We start from the raw sequence: 22,119 nt of genomic DNA, 5'->3' as shown, positions 1-22,119 counted from the left end.
CTGCCTCAATTACAAGGATGTCCTTCCTCAAATTAGGAGACTAAAACTGTACACAATACTCCAGATGTGGTCTTACCAGGGCCTTATACAACTGCAGATGAACCTCTTTACTCCTATACTGAAATCCTCTTGTTATGAAGGCCAACATGCCTTTAGCTTTCTTCACTGCCTGCTGTACCTGCACGCCAACTTTCAGTGACTGGTGTACAAGGACACCCAGGTCTCGCTGCACCTCCCCCTTACCTAACCTGACACCAGAGAGATAATACCATTGAGGTTGGCATGGGTGACTTGGGATGAAGGGTCTGGTTCCGTTCTGCATAACTCTATGACTCTGTGCCTCTGCACCATGGCTATTTAATAAAGAGGAAGGGAAACAAGAAACAAGAATGACACACAGGCGCATTGGAATCTGGAAGGAACTGAAATGCTGATGTAGTGGAGGCAGGTTCCATGATGAATGAATTATATCAATATCTGAGGGAGATTAATTTGCACAACTACAAAAAAGGTGGGGGGAGGATACAGAACTAATGAGTGACTCTGGCTGAGTTAGCATGGATTGGAGAGGCCCAAAGGCCTCCATCTATGATTCTATTATAAGATGGTCAGGTAGACAAGCAGTGGAGGAAGGAACTGCAGATGCTGATTCACACCAAAGATAGACGCAAAACACTGGGGTAATTCAGCGGGACTGTGTCTGGTTGTGTATCTCCAGTGGGTAAATGACTAAGCCAGTGGAGCCGCTGCCTCACAATGCCGTAGATCTGGTTTCCATCCTGACCTCGGGTGCTGCCTGTCTGGCGTTTGCAGGTTCTCCCTGAGACCTCGCGGGTTCCCTACAGGTGCTCCGGTTTCCTCCCACATCCCAAAGGCGTGCGGGCTTGTAAGTCACTCGGCCGCTGGAAGCTCAGTTCAGTATAGTTTATTGTCACGTGTACTGAGGTACAGTGAAAAGCTTTCACCTGCTCTGGGCAAGAGACTCGCCTACTGGCCAGTTAGCGGAAAGACTGAGGACTGAGATGAGGAGAGAGTTGTGAATCTGTGGAATTCTCTGCCACCGAAGGCAGTGGAGGCCAATTCACTGGGTGTTTTCAAGAAAGAGTTAGATTTAGCTGTTAGGGCTAAAGGAATCAAGGGATATGGGGAAAAAGCAGGAACAGGGTACTGATTTTAGATGATCAGCCATGATCATATTGAATGGCGGTGCTGGCTCGAAGGGCCGAATGGCCTACTCCTGCACCTATTTTTCTATGTTTCTATGTTTCTATGACAGATTAGACTGACAACAGGCAGTGAGATGGTATATAGATAAATAGGTCGAGAAAGAAAACTGGATAGATTGGTTGGTGGATGGGTAAATTGACAGGAGGAGACAAAAACGTGTAAAAGGGGCAGCACGGAGGCGCAGCGATAGAATTGCTACCTTACAGCGCTAGAGCCCCAGGTTCGATCCTGACCATGGGTGCTGTCTGTATGGAAGTTTGTACATTCTCTCTGTGACCGCGAGGGTTTTCTCCGGGTGCTCCGGTTTCCTCCTACGTTCCAAAGACGTACGGGTTTTGTAGGTTAATTGGCATCTGTAAATCGTCCCTGGTATGTCAGATAGAACTAGTGTACAGGTGAACACTGGTTGGCGTGGACTCGGTGGGCCGAAGGGCCTGTTTCCACGCTGTATTGCTCAACTAAATGAACTAAATGGAACGACACACACCCACACAAATCAACAAACTAGAATGCAACATAAATGGACGGGTGAACAGAACGCAGAGAACCAGTAAAAGATCGAACAAAATATTGTCAAACTGGAAAGGGTACAGACAAAATGTATGAATTTGTTGCCAGGACTAGAGGGTCGGAGCTGGAGGGAGAGGTTGAGTAGACCGGGACGCAGGAGGATGAGGGGTGATCTTATAGAGATGTATAAGATCATGAGAGGAATAGAACGGGTAGACACACAGAGTCTCTTGCCCAGAGTAGGTGAATCGAGTACCTGAGGACATCAGATCAAGGTGAAGGGGAAAAGCTTTAATAGGAATCTGAGGGGTAACTTTTTCCACACAAAGGGTGATAGGTGAGTGGAACAAGCTGTCTGAGGAGGTTGTTGAGGCAGGGACTATCCCAACGTTTAAGAAACAGTTAGACAGGTTCATGGATAGGACACGTTTGGAGGGATATGGACCAAATGCGGATATGGACCAAAGGTGGGACTAGTGTAGCTGGCACATGTTGGCCAGTGTGGACGTTGGGCCGAAGGGCCTGTTTCTACGCAGTATCACTCCATGACTCTGAAATACACATTGATTGAGATCCTTCTTTACCTGTCGGACAAAAGGAATTGTGCATCCTTCGATGCATTTTCGGTAACATCCCAACTGCAGTTCATGAATGCTTCACCGTAGAAAATGCAAGTCAAGTTGTCAACTGAGGCAAATGAATCACCTGAATGATCAAGACAAAGTAAAAGTGAGAACATTTCCATCTTGTACATGTAGATTTAAATAAATGTGGAGATGAGTTCTTCTATTCCAATCCCATCATAATAAATCACGGTTTCATTGTTAATATGTGACCCCAGTGTCACGACTCTAGTGTCATGTTTATCACTTTGGACTTTAGACTTTACTTTAGAGATACGGCACAGAGGCAAGCCCTTCAGCCCACCGAGTCTGCTCCAACCAGCAATGACTCCATGCACTCACACTATCCTACACACTAGGGACAATTTTACAACTTACCAAAGCCAATTAACCTACAAATCTGCACATCTTTAGAGTTTGGGAGGAAACCGGAGCACCCAGAGAAAATATATGGGGTCACAGAGAAACCGTACAAACTCCGTACAGACAGCACCCATAGTCGGGATGGAACCCGGGCCTCTGGCGCTGTGAGGCAGCAACTATACCGCTACGCCACCGTGCCACAATAACCATTCAGCTCGTGGAAACTCATCATTATTGTGAGTCAGGTAACAGCTGGGAGGGTTGGGTTGGCACAGTGGGATGTGGTGTAATCTGATCACTTCCTGAAACCTAATTAAGCCTGAAACATTGTTGTTTAGTACATAACAAGATGTCAAACAGAAGCGTAAGAGTGGTGTTTAGGAGACCTTGTCCGGGATGTGATGGTAATGGTGGGATACGGATCATGTGTTGGGCAGATGAGATTATTTTATATCGACATTATGTTCGCCACGGACATTGTGGGCCAAAGAGCCTGTTCCTGTCGGTGCTGTTTTATATTCCATGGTCCATGTTCTAGATGGTACAACAACAGAAAATGTCAGTAATGCCTCGTGTCAGTAATGCCAGGCACAGTGGTGCAGCAGCAGAGTTGCTGCCTTACAGCTCCAGAGACTCGGGTTCGATCCTGACCACGGTGCTGTCTGTATAGAGTTTGCACGTTCTTCCTGTGACCGCGTGGGATTTCTCCGGGTACTCTGGTTTCCTCCCACCTTCCAAAGACATGCAGGTTTGCAGGTTAATTTGCTTCTGTAAATTGTCCCGAGTGCGTAGGATAGAACTAGTGCGTAAGGGTGATTGTTGGTCAGCGTGAACTCAGTGTTTCCTCTCTAATCTACATTACACGGTAGGTAGGGCGGCATGGTGGCGCAGCGGTAGAGTTGTTGCCTTACAGCGCCAGAGACCCGGGTTCGATCCCGGCTACTGTGCATGGCTGTACGGAGTTTGTACGCTATCCCCGTGACCTGCATAGGTTTTCTCCAAGATCTCCAGTTTCCTCCCACTCTCTAAAGATACAGATTTGTAGGTTAATTGGCTTTGGTAAAAGATTGTAAAAATTGTCCCCCAGTGTAGGATAATGTTAATCCTATCATATCATATCATATATATACAGCCGGAAACAGGCCTTTTCGGCCCTCCAAGTCCGTGCCGCCCAGCGATCCCCGTACATTAACACTATCCTATACCCACTAGGGACAATTTTTACATTTACCCAGCCAATTAACCTACATACCTTAATGTGCGGGGATCGCTGGTCGTTGTGGACTCGGTGGGCTGAAGGGCCTGTTTCTGCACAGTATCTCTGAACTATACCATACTCCAAACTAAATTACGCACAAGTTGCCCCAGCTTCTCATTTTCACCCAACAAACCGCTAACAATGGCCTGTTTCCTTTATCATCATTACTTTTTGGCATAACTTTCATTCATTGTTCTTTATCTCTCTACATCATCGTCTGTATTTCTCGTTTCCCTTATCCCTAACTAGTCTGAAGGAGGGTCTCGACGCGAAACGTCACCCGTCCCTTCTCTCCAGAGATGCTGCCTGTCCCGCCTGAGTTACCCCAGCTTTGTGTGTCTGTCTACAAGAATCATTTATCCCATCGGTCACTGTACATCATCAGTAATCAATTGGCTTTGGCAGTCTCTGAGGTAGTGCATGCTAAAGTACCATCACCGTGCTAAACGCACACTTGTATCATTGTAATGATTTGACTTTGCACTGACACAACATGTGGAATCCATGCCCCGTCTCATTCCAAACTTTGATCCGCTTTCTAGAATCATGGTTGAAACGCCTCATTCCTTGTTCCCCGTTTCCCGAATGAAAGAACAAAACAGAGAGCCATTCGACAAGCCATTAAAATGGAAACATACGTGACAGATCAAAGATTCTCTCAGTCCAATTGCTAATTATTTCGGTTTTGTCTTTTCCATCTGTAAGCGTCACTCGAGCCAGTAGTCTTCGGTGTAATTCCAAATCCAGCTCCTTATGATTTTCTTTTACATAGTACGTGTTAATCTAAATTAAAATAAAAACAAACTCAAAATCTCTTTGCGTTAATAGCGCATTGCAAGAGATGAACATTCAAGGTAGAAATTATTGACCCTACTTATACCTTACGCTGCCTCGGCAAGGCCAGCAGCACAATCAAGGACGAGTCACACCCCGGCCACTCCCTTTTCTCCCCTCTCCCGTCAGGCAGAAGGTGCAGAAGTGTGAAAACGCACATCTCCAGATTCAGGAACACTTTCTTCCCAGCCATTATCAACCAACTGAATCATCCTACCACAACCAGAGAGCAGTGCTGAACTACTATCTACCTCATTGGTGACCCTTGGACTATACTTGATCAGACTTTGCTGGCTTTACCTTGCACTAAACGTTACTCCCCTATCATGTATCTGTACACTGTAAAAAGATCGATCGGAATCATGTATTGTCTTTCTGCTGACTGGTTAGCGTGCAACAAAAGCTTTTGACTGTACCCCAGTACACGTGACAATGAACTAAACGGAAATTACTGAAACCAATCAAGAACTATGATCTCCATGATTGGAGAATGACAATTTTTTTAATGCATTTGGACAGATTATAAGGATAAGAAGGATTTGGGGCAAAAAAAAGACAAAGTGCTGGAGTAACTCGGCAGGTCAGGCAGCATCTCTGGAGAACAGGGACAGGTGACATTTGGGATCAGGACCCCTCTTCAGAAACTGGTTAGCACGCAACCAACGCTTTTCATTGTACCTCGGTACACGTGACAGTAAACTACACCCAATCTCAGAAGGTCCCACCTGGAAACGCTATCTGCCCATGTTCTCCAGAGATGTTTCCTGACCCACTGAGTTACTCCAGCAATTTGTGCCTTCTATTGTCAACCAGCACCTCTAGTTCCTTGTGTTGCTGAAAGATTTAGAGAGCTATGGGGCAAAGGCTGGCAAATAGCACTAACCCAGGATGCCAGTTTGGTTGGCACGGACAATGTGGGCCAAGGGCCTGTTTCTGTCTTGTGTAACTCGATGAGTCTATGACTCCACTCTTTCAGAAAGATAGGAATATGCAGACAGTAATGAGGTTACAGCGCCATTAAAATAATATATTTCAATGTATTTAGAGAGATTGGATACCTTGTTGTCTTTTGAATCGAGGTAGGTGTAATCTAGTTGGTAATCGACATTCCCTTTACACGTGCAGTTCCCTTCCCAAGACAAGGTGTACTCTCCGAGACTTCCGTGGGAAATCGAAATATTTGTGGGCGGATTCCTCGTAACTTTGGGAGAAAATGTTAGCTGAATCAGTAAGTGAACAAATGTTGTGGGCAAGTGCAAGGCACACATTGTCTAAACTTTAACATCTTGTCAAACACCCAAAGAAAGGAGCAGAAACACATGGCCTAACAATCTGCAAATCTCTCAAAGTTTAAAACATTCACGACTCTTCTTACTTCCACCTGCTACTCAGGTTTACTTTACTTTAGATTTACATAGAAACATAGAAACATAGAAGATAGGTGCAGGAGTAGGCCATTCGGCCCTTCGAGCCTGCACCGCCATTCAATATGATCATGGCTGATCATCCAGCTCAGTAGCCTGTACCTGCCTTCTCTCCATACCCCCTGATCCCTTTAACAAAAAGGGCCACATCTAACTCCCTCTTAAAGACTTGAGAGATACAGCGCGGAAACAGGCCCTTCGGCCCATCGAGTCCGCGCCGATCAGCGATTACCCCGTGCACTAGCACTGCCCTACACACTTACAACTTACAATTTTACCAAAGTCAATTCACCTACAAATCTGTACGTCTTTGGAGTGTGGGAGGAAACCGGAGCACCCGGAGAAAACCCACGCAGGTCACAGTTATAAGGTACAAACTCCGTACAGACAGCACCCGTAGTCAGGATCGAACCTGGGTCTCTGGCGTTGTAAGGCAGCAGCTCTATCGCTACGCCACTGTATCGCCCATTAAAATGGTTCGTTGGGTTTGGACAGTGACTGTGTCAAGTTGGTATCTCTGATGGAACAGAAGATGGTTTTGGATGACACGAGTTTTAAGGTAGACTTTGTCAATTACCCAAGCAATCCTAAAAACTTTTCATTTTACACATTGGAATACCTTCAAGACATGCCGTTTATAATGAAAATAACAAGTTTCTGCAGGCATTAATAAATTATAGATTTATGGCCAGGCCCAATGCATATTATAGTCTGAGTTCCAACTGCATCTTAATTCTTTTCACTGTACCTCGGTCGACGTGACAATACACTAAACTAAATTAAACAGCAGGGGTAATGATATCCACCAGTTAATAAGGTGAATACTAAAAGCAATTAACATGTGGAGATGAGGAACGCAGAGCCAGATCTGTCCTTTTTGTTTAATTCTGCCACTGGACTCCGCATGGGCTTTGCAGCATTGTGTGCTAGGTTAAAGCACATGCTTGAGGCTCTCTCTCTCTCTCTCTCTCTCACCTGCTTGAGGCTACGTAATCACAAAAATGCTGAACTTGCTAAAGCTAGTAGTAATCAGTAGCCCAAACCGCAGAATGTTCCAGCTCGTCTTCAGAGGAGAAAAACACAATGTATAAAGAACACAAACATGTCAGGACCTTATAAGGGAAAATTGACTTTGTTCCAACACTCGGCCGTATAAGGGAAAACTGACTTAATTCCAATATTGATTGGTTGTGATACTTGTAAATAACTGTGAATTCTGCAGTTTTGGGGTATAAAGGGGGCTTAATTCTAGGGGCTTATTTCCAGGGAGGAGTTGGCTGCGCCTAACGGCTGCGGCTCTCTGGCAGTCTGTTTGTCTTTTTTTCTTTTTTTTTGTTTGTGTCGGTGCTGGGATGGTTTTTGTTTCTGTTTTTGCCTGTGTATGTGTGGGGGGGGGGGGTGGGTGTGTTTGGGGGGGTGGGGCGGGGGAAACCTTTCTTTTATTAGGTCTCTTCCCCGGGGCGCAGCTCGCCCGCGGGGCCTTCCATCGCCCCGGCGCGGCTTGGCCGCTGGACTTAACATCGCCGGTGCGGCTCGGCTGCGGGACGTTTCAGTGCCCGGTGCGGCTCGGCCGCGGGACGTTTCAGTGCCCGGTGCGGCTCGGCTGCGGGACTTAACATCGCCGGTGCGGCTCGGCTGCGGGATGTTTCAGTGCCTGGCGCGGCTCGGCTGCGGGACGTTTTAGTGCCCGGCGCGGCTCGGCTGCGGGACGTTTCAGTGCCCGGCGCGGCTCGGCTGCGGGACGTTTCAGGGCCCGGTGCGGCTCGGCTCCGGGACGTTTCAGTGCCCAGCGCGGCTCGGCTGCGGGACTTAACATCGCCGGCGCGGCTCGGCTGCGGGACGTTTCAGGGCCCGGTGCGGCTCGGCTCCGGGACGTTTCAGTGCCCAGCGCGGCTCGGCCGCGGGACTTAACATCGCCGGCGCGGCTCGGCTGCGGGACGTTTCGGTGCCCGGTGCGGCTCGGCTGCGGGACGTTTCAGTGCCCGGCGCGGCTCGGCCGCTGGACTTAACATCGCCGGCGCGGCTCGGCTGCGGGACGTTTCAGTGCCCGGTGCGGCTCGGCCGCGGGACGTTTCGTTGCCCGGTGCGGCTCGGCCGCTGGACTTAACATCGCCCGGTGCGGCCGCGGGACGTTTTGGTGCCCGGGGCGGCTCGGCCGGGGGGGCCTTCCATCCCCTTGCGGGGGCTGTGCGTGTCGGTTGCCTCGGTAGGGGTCGAGTTGTCTGTCCGTGGGTGCGGGGGGAGGAGAGGGGAAGTTTTGTTGCCTCCATCACAGTGAGGGGGTGTTTGGAGTCACTGTGATGGATGTTTGTGTTGGGGTCGTGTGTCCTGTGTTCTTTTCTTTTTTTTGCTGTGACTGCTGAAATTTCGTTCGGAGTTGTGCCGAGTGACAATAAAGTGTTGTTATGTTATGTTATGTTATGGTGTGACACGTTTCCACTGGCCCCGGAGTCCGCAACTCTGTGTGTGCTTTTAGAAACCTGTCTACGAGATCTCTAATAAACTAACAGGTAAAGTCTGTGCCGTCTCTGATTATTGTCATCCAACTGACCGCGAACGCGAACTCGACAAACAGACAACAGATTATACTGTAGCTTGGTGTGAAAATATTTCATTTGCCAAATTCCAATTAAGCTAGAAAGAGTGAAATGAAAATAAGATGGGAAAACTGCAAAGAAGATTTACGAGGATGTTGCCAAGACTCGAGGGCCTGAGCTACAGGTAAAGGTTGGACAAGCTAGGACTTTGTTCCTTGGAATGCATGAGGCTGTGGCATGATCTCTTTGAGGTGGATCAAATCATGAGGGGAACAGATAATGTGAATACACGGAATCTTTAACCCCGGGTGGGGAACCAAGAATCAGATAATATAGATTTGAGATGAGAGGGGAAAGATTTAATAGAAAATTGAAGAGCAAATTTTTCACTCAGATGGTGGTGGGTATATGGAATGTGCTGCCAGAAGAGGTAATTGAGGCAAGTACGATAACAGCATTTAAAACACATTTCCGGCGGCACAGTGGCGCAGCGGTAGAGTTTTTAGATTTTTTTAGATTTAGAGATACAGCGCGGAAACAGGCCCTTCGGCCCACCGAGTCCGCGCCGCCCAGCGATCTCCGCACATTAACACTATCCTACACACACTAGGGACAATTTTTACATTTACCCAGTCAATTAACCTACATAACTGTACGTCTTTGGAGTGTGGGAGGAAACCGAAGATCTCGGAGAAAACTCACGCAGGTCACGGGGAGAACGTACAAACTCCGTTCAAACGGCGCCCGTAGTCAGAATCGAACCTGAATCTCCGGCGCTGCATTCGCTGTAAGGCAGCAACTCTACCGCTGCGCCACCGTGCCGCCCTTGTTGCCTAACAGTGCCAGGAGCAGCAGAGACCCAGGTTCGATCCTGACTACAGGTGTTGTCCGTACGGAGTTTGTACGTTCGCTGGTCAGTGCGGACTCAGTGGGCCAAGGGGCCTGTTTCCAAGCTGTATCTCTAAATCAAAAAAAACTAAAACTAGCCAAGTATATGGATTTAGAGGGATGTGGGCCTAATGCAAGCATATGATACTAGATTAAACGGGGCGTCTTGGTCAGCATGGACGGGTTACGCCAAAGGGCTTGTTTCCATGCTGTGTGAATCTATGATTCTCAACATGAGTGCATGAGTGCACCTACCAAGGCTGACAACATCTATCTACTATCTGGCATTGCACCTCCTGGAATCAGAAGAGCTGCAACCAGTCAAAAAGAGCGCCTCAGACAATCAGAGGATGAAAGACTACCCTTTGCTACCTGAGCGTTTGAAATCACGCAGACGTTTCCTCTCTCCTGTCCATCCCATGGACTGCAGTGCATCGTCCAGAAGGCTCAAACTCTGGGAAGAGAGACTGGGGAAATCTCCGGAAGACACTCAGATGGCAATCGATCCCTCTGAGAAACTCCCACCAGGCTTCCGACCAACCGTGGATAACCTGGCGCCGTCTCAACAGACTGCGGACAGGCGTGGGGAGGAGCAAATCGAACACGTTGAAGTGGGGATGTACTGAAGATGCGGCAGACTGCGAGTGTGGACGGGGCCTCCAGACTGTGGAACATCTCCTGAGCTGTGTCATGCTGCATGACACATGCACTGTAAAGGATCTTGCACAGGCCAACGACTAAAATTTGCTCGCTATTGGCAAACAGCTGTGCGAAGACATGAGTGCAAAGTTTATTTTCACCCCTAATTTCAACCCTAAGACCCCGAAGAGCAGAATTAACAGAATATTTCACTAGAGGCACAAGAAACTACAGATGTTGTAACCTTGAGCAAAACACCAAGTAACTGGAGAGTAACTCAGTGGGTCAGGCAGCATCTGTGGTGGGAATGGGGCGATGACGTTTTGGGTCGGGACACTATGTCAGACTGGAAAGCCAATATGAAGAAGGGTCCACACAAATTATTTCATTCGCTGTTTTCTAAATCTGAAATGAATGAAATTAATTTTTAAACCACAGGTAAAGCATTATTGTGGTGAGGGGAGGGGGGGGGGGAGCAGGAATCAAGTAAAAAGAAACATGCTTGCAGAGAGTGTGTGGGATACAGAACTCACTGTCTGTAATGAAGACCAGGTTTGGGGGAAATCAATAGACAATAGGTGCAGGAGGAGGCCATTCAGCCCTTCGAGCCAGCACCGCCATTCAATGTGATCATGGCTGATCATTCTCAATCAGTACCCCGTTCCTGCCTTCTCCCCATACCCCCTGACTCGGCTATCCTTAAGAGCTCTATCCAGCTCTCTCTTGAATGCATTCAGAGACTTGGCCTCCACTGCCTTCTGAGGCAGAGAATTCCACAGATTCACAACTTTCTGACTGAAAAAGATTTTCCTCATCTCAGTTCTAAATGACCTACCCCTTATTTTTAAACTGTGGCTCCTGGTTCTGGACTCCCCCAACATTGGGAACATCAATTGTTTCAGGGTTACAATGGTCAACTGAGGGGAGATAATTAGCAGATCTGTGAGGACAGAGAAGGGAGTGGGGTAGCTCGACCAGGAATCGTCACAGATGGAAAGGCCTCCAGGTATCATGAACCGAAAATCCGGACACAGAAGGGAATGGGGTAGCTCGAACAGCAACCGTCATACACAGGTATCATCATGAGCCCAAAATCCTCCTCAATAGTCAATAGTCAATTTATTTGTCACATACACATAAATGTGCAGTGAAATGAAAAATTACCCATAGTTCAACAATAAGACCAATTAAAAATAAGCAATAAAAATATGCAATAACACATACAATCATAAACCAACACCAAACAAAAGAAACATCCATCACAGTGAGTCTCCTCCATTCACCTCCTCACTGTGATGGAAGGCCAGAATGTCTTTTTCTACTCCCTGCCGTCTTCTTCCGCGGTCAGGATGTTGGAGTTGCCACATCAGGGCGTTCGGGGCTCCCGACATTGATGCCCCCGCCGCACCGCACCGCACCGCGCCGTACGGTGAAAGGTCCTTCACCCCAGAACAATATTATGATTGCCCTGGATAGTATTATGGTTAGAGTGACAGCGTGGAAACAGGACCTTCGGACAACCGAGTCCGTGCTGCCCCAGTGTACACTAGTTCCGGGGATAATTTACAGAAGCCAATTGCCCTGCAAACCTGCACGTCTTTGGAGTGCGGGAGAAAACCGGAGCACCCGGAGGTCCGGATGGTCGCAGGGAGAACGTACAAACTCTCTACCAACAGCGCCCGTGGTCAGGATCGAACCCGGGTCTCTGACGCTGTAAGGCAGCAACTCCACCACTGCACCAACGAGCCGGCCAAACCTTTGTAGCGCTGGAGAAGACAACATGGCCATCACAGGGAAGGAATCCTCCTTAAAATTAGTCACTTGCGACAATAAAGTTTTTCGGAAATTGTAAAGTATGGCAAACATCTGGGTTCCACCTTGTGGCAAATAATTGAACATGAATCAGCTGAATTTACTCACTCATTTCCTCCAAGGAATTGTAGACCATCGCAGTCCAAAGAGTAGCCAAGAACAGTAAAGATTTAGCCTTCATGTTGACAAAAGTGAATGCAATAAAACTTCCAGCGTAACCTACGGAAGAGTATACAAGCCTGTTAAAATACGTTGCAAAGGATTTGATTACCTTATAGAGTTGGATACAAAGCCAGAACTCAAATTCCAGTTGAAACATTCATCAGTGAAAATAATATTCAGTGAGTTTGTGACCCTTTTCTGGGCCCAGAACGCAGATTTAATTGTGAGGAAAGAGCACTAGAGTGTCTCTTGAGTTTAGTTTTTAGTTTCATTTAGAGATACAGCGCGGAAAAGGCCCTTCGGCCCATTGAGTCCGCACCGACCAGTCAATTAACCTGCGAACCTGTACGCCTTTGGAGTGTGGGAATTTCTTGGAGAAATCCCACGCAAGTCACGGGGAAAACATACAAACTCCGTACAGACAAGCATCCGTAGCTAGGTTCAATCCCGGTTCTCTGGCGCTGTAAGCACTGTAAGGCAGCAACTCTACCGCTGCACCACCGTGCCACCCTCCATTACACTTTTAAAGAGATTCAGTGCGTCACCGAATACTCTAACAAACTTCCATTGATTAACTCTCACCAACTTCTACAGATGCGCTGTAGAAAGCATTTTATCGGGATGCATCCCAGCAAGGTTCGGGAACAGCTCCATTCAAGACCGCAAGAAATAGCAGATAATAGTGGATGCGGCCCAGACCATCACACAAACCATCCTCCCTTCCACTGACTCTATCTACACCGCACACTGTCGGACAGGTTTGTAAGTTAATTTTCTTTGGCATAATTGTAAATTGTCCCTAATGTGTAGGATAGTGTTTGTGTATGGGATGATCACTGGTCGGCTTGGACTCGGTGGGCCAAAGGGCCTGTTTCCACGCTCTATCTGAAGTCTAAAGACTACATAGAAAATGGAGCTGTAAATATAACAGGTCTTTATATCAGCAGGAGAAGGCAGACGAGAGTAGACCTGGTGGAAGAATCTATCTAAAGTCAACATAGATTGAGGTTTTATGTTATTCAAGCATGAAAATAACAGCTGGTGATTAACTACACTTTCATTATTGCAATTATGTAGCTTACTTCAATAGTAGACATGGTTCTGTAGAATTATATAATTACAATGGCAGTAAATGTCAAGTCAAGTCAAGTCAATTTTATTTGTATAGCACATTTATAAACAACCCACGTTGACCAAAGTGCTGTACATCAGTTCAGGTACTAAGAAACGAACATACAATGGCACACAAACATAACAGCACATACATAAACAGTTCACAGCGCCCCCTCAGAGGGCCTCAAACGCTAGGGAGTAGAAATAGGTTTTGAGCCTGGACTTAAAGGAGTCGATGGAGGGGGCAGTTCTGATGGGGAGAGGGATGTTGTTCCACAGTCTCGGAGCTGCAACCGCAAAAGCGCGGTCACCCCTGAGCTTAAGCCTAGACCGCGGGATAGTCAGTAGCCCCAAGTCGGCCGACCTGAGGGACCTGGAGATAGAGTGGTGGGTTAGAAGATTTTTGATATAGGGGGGGAGGGGCAAGCCCGTTTAGGGCTTTGTATGTGAATAGGAAATGTAAATGAGAGTCGTCCCAGCTGTTATCAAGCAACTGAATGATCCTGTCAAAAGCTAGAGTGTGGACCTGACCTCCCATTTATCTAATTTTTGGAGATCTTTAAACTATCTTTAATCGGACTTTGTTGGACTTCAGTGTTATATTTTTGCACTAAAATGATGTACCCTTTATCCTTTTTCTGAGCTCTGGCTGCACTCAGAAATAGTCTTTTCTCTGACTGGATAGCGTACAAACAAAAGCTTTTCACTGTACCTTGGTGTGCCCTAAGCTTTTCACTGCACCATGTGTGGGAGTTCTGGGGAGAGTGAGTTTGTCGTGTGTGAAAGATGACGGAAAATTGTACTCTCCAGAGTTTAGGAAAATCAGATGGGTTCGCACAGGAACATATGAAATTCCTAAGATTGTTGACTTAGAAAAGGCAATAGAACCTCCAGTTTTTGTTTCACAACATCGACTGCACCTCCAACAGCGCAGTGCTTTCTCGATTCTGCATCGAATCCCCAGTCTCAGTCAACCTTACACGCTCACGTTTGTGCAGTAGGGCTTTGGGTCTCGGTCGGAGCAAAGAACTGCAGGAGCTGGCTTTACTAAAAAATACCCAAGGTGTTTGAGTTTAGTTTGAGTTGAGTTCATTGTCACACGAACAGTGCACAGTGCACAGGTACAGCGAAAAGCTGTTGTTGCCTGCTTACTGGTCAGCGGAAAGACAATACATGATTACAACCAAGCTATCCACAGTGTACAGGTGCATGATAAGGGGAATAACGTGAATAACGTTTAGTGCAAGATAAAGTCCAGTAAAGTCAAAGACACCAACTGCAGGAGTAACTCAGCGGGTCGGGCGGCATCTCTGGAGAACATGGAGAACATGGATAGGGTCTCGACTCAAAGCGTCACCTCTCCATGTTCTCCAAAGATGCTGCCTGACCCTCTGAGTTACTCCAGCACTTTGTGTCTTTATTCAACTCTTGGTATTTTCACTTGGAACTGAATGCCCAAGATACTGAGCCACAGGTTTTACCTCTACTGTTATATTATACAGAGTGGACTGACTGAAAGGAGGAAACTAAATGGGACACTCAGAGGAACTGAAATAGTCTGAAAATTGTGAAAATGCATTGACTATGATGGTATGATGGGCAGGTGTAGAGTGCAGGTGATTAATATATATATCTCCCTGGCATTTTTTTTCTAAATTAAAAAAATAAAGTTTATTTATAAACAGTTGTCCGTCAGATGAGGCGCTGTGTGGAGATACTAAAACTGGTCTGCAATGAGGCATAACAAATAAGCAGTTCAGTTCAGTTTCAGTTTAGATTATTGTCACGTGTACCGGGTACATTGAAAAGCTTTTTTTGCCTGCTATCCAGTCAGTGGAAAGACAATACATGATTACAATCGAGCCATTTACTTTGTGTACACACATGATAAGGGAATAATGTTTAGTGTAAGGTAAAGCCAGCAAAGTCCGAGGGTCACCAATGAGGTAGATAATAGTTCAGGACTGCTCTCCAGTTGCGGTAGGATGATTCAGTTGCCTGATATCAGCTGGGAAGAAACTGTCCCGGAATCTGGAGGTGTGCGTTTTCACACTTCTATACCTTTTGCCCGATGGGAGAGGGGAGAAGAGGGAGTGGCCAGGGTGCGACTCGTCCTTGATTGTACAGCTGGCCTTGTCGAGGCAACGCGAGGTATAAAAAGCAACTCGTCAGACCCCACACTGTTTTGTGGTGGATGTAGAATATTCTACCCCAATATTGGAAGATGGGGATTAACAATGGCTGATGCAAAATACACTTTGGTTGGATGAACCGTGAGGTAACTGTTACTTGGAAGGGGTTGGGTTAGATGAGGCAGAGAGAGAACAGACTCTCAAGAGTACAGTAACACCAATTGCAACAAGTTGCATCACAACACAGACACCAAAAAGTGGAGAAAGTCAAGCACCAGGGATTAACACACGCAATGCAAGATTGAAAAGAAAATAATTTAAGCTGAGCTTCTTCAGACTGATCCCAAAATGAAACCTTGTCTATCTATACCCCTCCACAGATGCTTCCTGCTGAGCTAGAACATAGAAAACCATGGCACAGGAACAGAACCTGTGGCCCACAATGTTCATCAGTTCATAAGCCATGGGAGCAGCATTAGGCCATTCAGCCCATCAAGTCTATTCCACCATTCAATCATGGCTGATCTATTTCTCCCTCCTACCCCATTCACCTGTTTTCTCTCCATAACTCTTGACACGCTTACTAATCAATATCCACCTTAAAAATACCCAAAGACGACCTCCACAGCTGTCTGTGGCAATGAATTCCACAGATACACCACCCTCTGACTGAAGAAATTCCTCTTCATTTCCTTTCTAAAGGTACTCCCTTTTATTCTGAGGCTGTGCCCTCTGGTCCTAGACTCTTCCACTAGTGGAAACCTCCTCTCCACATCCACTCGATCCAGACCTTTCACTATTCGGTAGGTTTCAATGAGGTTCTCTCTCATCCTTCGAAACTCCAGAAAGTACAGGCCCAGTGCCGTCAAACGCTCAATGTCTGTACTAAATATAATGCCAAGACCAAGTCTTATCTGCCTGTAGCTCAACCTTCCACCACAACCCTCTTTCTTCTATCAATGAGCCAGTTCTGAATCCATATGACCAAGTCACCACTAATCCCATGCCTTTTATTCTACTGGATTCGCCCAGAATGCGGGACTTACTAAAATCCATGTACACAACATCCACCACCCTACCCTTCATCGATCACATCCGTCACCTCCTCAAGAAACTCGATCAAATTAATTAGACACGAACTGCCACGTACAAAGCCATGCTGACTGACCCTGATTAACCCCTTCTCTTCCGAATGAGAGCAAATCCTATCTTGAAGAATCCTCTCCCATTGCTACCCTATCACTGAGGTGAGGCTCACCGGATTCCCTGGATTATATCTACTTCACGTCCTAGACAAAGGACCAACATTAGCTACTGTCCAGCCCTTTGAGATCTCACCTGTGGCTGGAGAGTTACTCTAGCACTGAAGATAGACACAAAATGCAGAAGTAACTCAGTGGGACAGGCAGCATCTCTGGAGAGAAGGAATGGGTGACGTTTCGGGTCGAGACCCTTCTTCTGGTCGGAGATGCTGCCTGGCCCACTGAGTTGCTCCAGCATTGCGTGTCTATCTTCGGTGTAAACCAGCATCTGCAGTTCCTTCCTACACAGTTCCTCCTGCACTTTGTGTTTTTGATCAAGATTCCAGTATCCCTGGTTCCTTGTGTCTCTAAGGTTAAAGGGAGATCAAGTGTAGAATCTTTCATCCAGTTGTTACAGGTAAGGCAATTCCAAGAATGAGATATGAACATATTTGACATCAGCGGAAAACTTTAGATGGAATTTTATTTACAAACAAATTGTGATTTCAATCACATTATCTGGAAATACAAACAGAAGATAGACACACTACGCTGGAATTGCAATTGTAAGTATGACATTATTTATGAAAGTTATCAGATCCACAATTTTTGCAACTCACTGTATAATTGCCACACACTAGTTTTTATTGACCTTGTGCAATGACTTACTTGCTAACTTCTCGAAGCTGAGGCTCTATAAGGCATTGGTCAGGCTGCGTTTGGAGTACTGTGAGCAAATGTGGGCCCCTTATCTGAGGAAGGATGTGCTGGCCCTGGAGAGGGTCCAGAGGAGGTTTACGAGAATGATTCCATGAATGAGTGGGTGAGCATATAATGAGTGTTTGACAGCATTGGGCCTGTACTCGCTGGAGTTTAGAAGGTTGAGGGGGGACCTCATTGAAATTTACAGAATAATGAAAGGCACAGATAGAGTGGATGTAGAAAAGGATGTTTCCACTGGTGGGTGGACCAGAGGTCATAGCCTCAGAATTAAAGGGCGCTCTTTTAGAAAGGAGGTGAGGAGGAACTTCTTTAGTCAGAGGGTAGTTAATTCGTGGAACTCATTGCCACAGAGGACAGTGGAGGCCAAGTCAGTGAATATTTTAAAGTCGGAGATAGATAAATTCTTGATTAGAACGGGTGTCAAGGGTTATGGGGAGAAGGCAGGAAAATGGGATTAGGAGGCAGAGATCAGTCAGGATTGAATGGCAGAGTACACTCGATGGGCTGAATGGCCTCATTCTACTCCTATAACTTGTGAACTTGTGTCTGGAAGAGCATATAACTAATGCCTGACATACCTGAGACGCTATGCCTGATATACCTGATACACTATGCCTGGCATACCTAACTAATGCCTGATATACCTGATAAGCTATGCCTGATATACCTAACTAATGCCTGATAGACCTGATACATTATGCCTGACATTCCTAACTAATGCTTGATATACCTGATAAGCTATGCCTGACAAACCTAATTAATGCCTGAAACATGACACAAACCAACTACGATAAGCCCAACCAGAGTCCGTTAAAAGAGCCACCCATAAATAGAATCTCATTGTGTCATTCATATCTCTGTATTAGAACATATTAGTGCAGCGCAGGGAAACGGCCCCTTCGGCCCACAATGTCTGTGCCGAACAAGATGCCAGGTTAAACTAATCACCTGTGCCTCCACGTGATCCATATCTCTCCATCCCCTGCATATCCATGCGCCTATCGAAAAGCCTCCAAAAGGAACTGCAGATGCTAGTTTACAAAAATAGACACAGTGTACTGGAGTAACTCAACAGGTCAGGCAGCATGTGTAGGAAGGAATTGCAGATGCTGGTTTATACCAAAGATAGACACAAAATGCTGGAAGCATCTCTGGAGACTAGGGATAGGAGATGTTTCAGATCGGGACCCTACTACAGGTGGATCAGTCTGAACAAGGGTTCTAATCTGAAACGTCACCTATCCATGTTCTCCAGAGATGCTGTCTGAGCCGCTGAGTTACTCCAGCACTTTGTGTCTTTTCTTATTTCATATGGTGTGTTGACCCACTGGTGTACCTGCACAGTTACGGTCGGTAGTCAGTTCACTCGGACAGTCAGATCTCAGTGTGGCCACCACCTCTCTAAATCCATCGCCATTTCGATAACAATCTGTGCTCTGCCGTTGCCAGCACAGTAGATAAGATTATTAAGGGGTTGGACACGTTAGAGGCAGGAAACATGTTCCCAATGTTGGGGGAGTCCAGAACCAGGGCCCACAGTTTAAGAATAAGGGGTAGGCCATTTAGAACTGAGATGAGGAAAAACTTTTTCAGTCAGAGAGTTGTGAATCCGTGGAATTCTCTGCCTCAGAAGGCAGTGGAGGCCAATTCTCTGAATGCATTCAAGAGAGAGCTGGATAGAGCTCTTAAGGATAGCGGAGTCAGGGGATATGGGGAGAAGGCAGGAACGTGGTACTGATTGAGAATGATCAGCCAAGATCACATTGAATGGCGGTGCTGGCTCGAAGGGCCGAATGGCCTCCTCCTGCACCTATTGTCTATTGTCTATAAGTAACGTCACACTTCATGATGTTGCATTCCATCATACTGCTACATGTTTGGCCAATCACTTCAATCCACATGGTAGCCTCTCCACATCCTTCCCACAGCTCGCACTCCCACCCAACGATGTCTTGTCCACAAACCTTCCGATTACATTTCATTCCCTCATCTCAATCGTTCATGTACGTTGAACAGGTGGGGTCCAAGTACTGACATTTGCAATATCCCACTCATCACTTACAACCATTCGGACGAGGGCCAGTTTACTTATAAGAAAATAATTGCAGATGCTGGTGCAAATCGATTTATTCACAAAATGCTGGAGTAACTCAGCAGGTCAGGCAGCATCTCGTCTTGATTCGGGTCTTGAAGGGTCTCGACACGAAACGTCACCCATTCCTTCTCTCCCGAGATGCTGCCTGACCTGCTGAGTTACTCCAGCATTTTGTGAATAAATCGATTTGTACCAGCATCTGCAGTTATTTTCTTATACTTCCTACAGCTGGGTGGTCAGAACGGTATACAATGCTCCAAAAGCCCGAAACGTCACCTATTCCCTTCTCTCCAGAGATGCTGCCTGTCCCGCTGAGTTACTCCAGCATTTTGTGTCTCTATCTTCGGTGTAAACCAGCACCTGCAGTTCCTTCCTGCACAATACTCCAAGTGTGGTCTCACTGACCTCTTGCACAGTTGTAACACGACGTCCCAACTATTGTATCCCGCCCCCATCCATGACTGAAGATTGCTTCCATTCTGATGCGTTAAACGTTTCCACACTCACCTCTTTCGTGCCCAGATTGGCGAAGCTACCCGCGAAATCAACGCTGCCCCACAACACAAAATGTGAAGGTCCCCCTTTTGGAAAAGGAAGGGTCCGCTGCCTGACCTGCCGAGTCAATCCCAGGACTTGTTGTTCCAATTACCTTTGCTCCTTGTGGTCCTCCCGCTGTTACAGAGGGGCTGCTCCGGCTGAGATTGTATTTTGTGCTTCGATCTCGACCGGTGGAGCGAATGCCGGAGAATCCGCTAAGTGTCACCTCTCTAGAGTGATGAACCAGTTTGCTGCCAGCGTAAACTCAGCGTAAACTCCCGGAACAGTGGCCAGAACAAGGGGTCAACTCTACTGCTTGGAAGCATCGGATTAAAACTACAGTGAATCCCGCAAGTGAACGCACACACTGACACAAACCTTATTCCAGACGACAGCCAGCACCAAGTTTAACAGGGGAACGAGAGATGAACTTCCATGAAAGAAATCCAGAAGGCTTTCTGGTCAGTGATATTGTTCTTACCCGGGGAGGTGCTTCTCCTGTGCAGATGGGGCACTGCGTGGTATCTCAGAGTCTAAGTTGTGATGGTCAGTCACGCTCTTATGCTTGACATTAGCCCGTCTCCACCCATTCTTACGTCCTCCCTCCCACAGTATCCGCTGACTAACGACTAACAACGAAAACGAGATGTGGCTTCAAACCGCAAGGTTGTTGGGTTTGGGAGAGCTGGTGTCCCAGCCCAGAGAACACAGCCCAGAGAACACAGCGTCGCCACTGTTAGTTGAGCTGCTTGGTCTTTCAGGAGTGTACAAATCCATGAGGGGTGTAGACCGGGGAGATGCACAGAGCGTCTTGCCCAGAGTAGGGGAATCGGCAACCACAGGACACAGGTTTAAGGTGTGGGGGGGGGGGGGGGGGTTCAAAGACAATAGACAATAGATGCAGGAGGAGGCCATTCGGCCCTTCCAGCCAGCACCGCCATTCAATGTGATCATGGCTGATAATTCTCAATCAGTACCCCGTTCCTGCCTTCTCCCCATACCCCCTGACTCCGCTATCCTTAAGAGCTCTATCTAGCCCTCTCTTGAATGCATTCAGAGAATTGGCCTCCACTGCCTTCTGAGGCAGAGAATTCCACAGGTTCACAACTCTCTGACTGAAAAAGATTTTCCTCATCACCGTTCTAAATGGCCTACTCCTTATTCTTAAACTGTGGCCCCTTGTTCTGTACCCCCCCCCCCCCCCCCCCAACATTGGGAACATGTTTCCTGCCTCTAACGTGTCCAACCCCTTAATAATCTTATACGTTTCAATAGACAATAGACAATAAACAATAGTTACAAGAGTAGGCCATTCGGCCCTTCGAGCCAGCACCACCATTCAATGTGATCATGGCTGATCATTCTCAATCAGTACCCCGTTCCTGCTTTCTCCCCATACCCCCTGATTCCGCTATCTTGAAAAGCTCTATCTCGCTCTCTCTTGAATGTATTCAGAGAATTGGCCTCCACTGCCCTCTGAGGCAGAGAATTCCACAGATTCACAACTCTCTGACTGAAAAAGTTTTTCCTCATCTCTGTTCTAAATGGCCTACCCCTTATTCTTAAACTGTGGCCCCTTGTTCTGGACTCCCCCAACATTGGGAACATGTTTCCTGCCTCTAACGTGTCCAACCCCTTAATAATCTTATACGTTTCGATAAGATCTCCTCTCATCCTTCTAAATTCCAGTGTATACAAGCCTAGTCGCTCCAGTCTTTCAACATATGACAGTCCCCCCATTCCGGGAATTAACCTAGTAAACCTACGCTGCACAGGTTTAAGGTGTGTGTGTGGGGGAGGGGCGGAGGGGGGGAAAATTCAATAGGAACCCGAGGGGTAACTTTTCCACACAAAGGGTGGCGAGTGTACGGAATGAGCTGCCCTGGGAGGTAGTTGAGGCAGGTACGATCTCAATGTTTAAGAATATTTTTGGACAGGTACATGGATATTATGTAGGAAGGAACTGCAGGTGCTGGTTAAAACCGAAGATAAGACACAAAA

At 46.9% G+C, this 22,119-nt stretch overlaps 1 protein-coding gene across 1 annotated transcript in view; it reads right to left on the bottom strand.

Annotated features, from left to right (window-relative positions):
- Positions 1-22,119, bottom strand: part of LOC144595455 (interleukin-5 receptor subunit alpha-like) — a 55,487-nt gene that overhangs the window by 33,218 nt on the left and 150 nt on the right. Inside the window, exons 2-5 of the mRNA XM_078402963.1 lie at positions 12,224-12,334; positions 5,874-6,016; positions 4,620-4,764; positions 2,322-2,442 (exon numbers count right to left, since the gene is read on the bottom strand). Coding sequence (XP_078259089.1) covers positions 2,322-2,442; positions 4,620-4,764; positions 5,874-6,016; positions 12,224-12,296 — 482 coding nt within the window. The 5' untranslated portion in view covers positions 12,297-12,334. The remainder of the gene's footprint in view (positions 1-2,321; positions 2,443-4,619; positions 4,765-5,873; positions 6,017-12,223; positions 12,335-22,119) is intronic.

The sequence above is a fragment of the Rhinoraja longicauda genome, chromosome 7, assembly GCF_053455715.1.
Source record: "Rhinoraja longicauda isolate Sanriku21f chromosome 7, sRhiLon1.1, whole genome shotgun sequence".
In the NCBI taxonomy this organism is placed as follows: Eukaryota; Metazoa; Chordata; class Chondrichthyes; order Rajiformes; family Arhynchobatidae; genus Rhinoraja; species Rhinoraja longicauda.
This window is presented reverse-complemented; position numbering and strand designations above follow the sequence as displayed.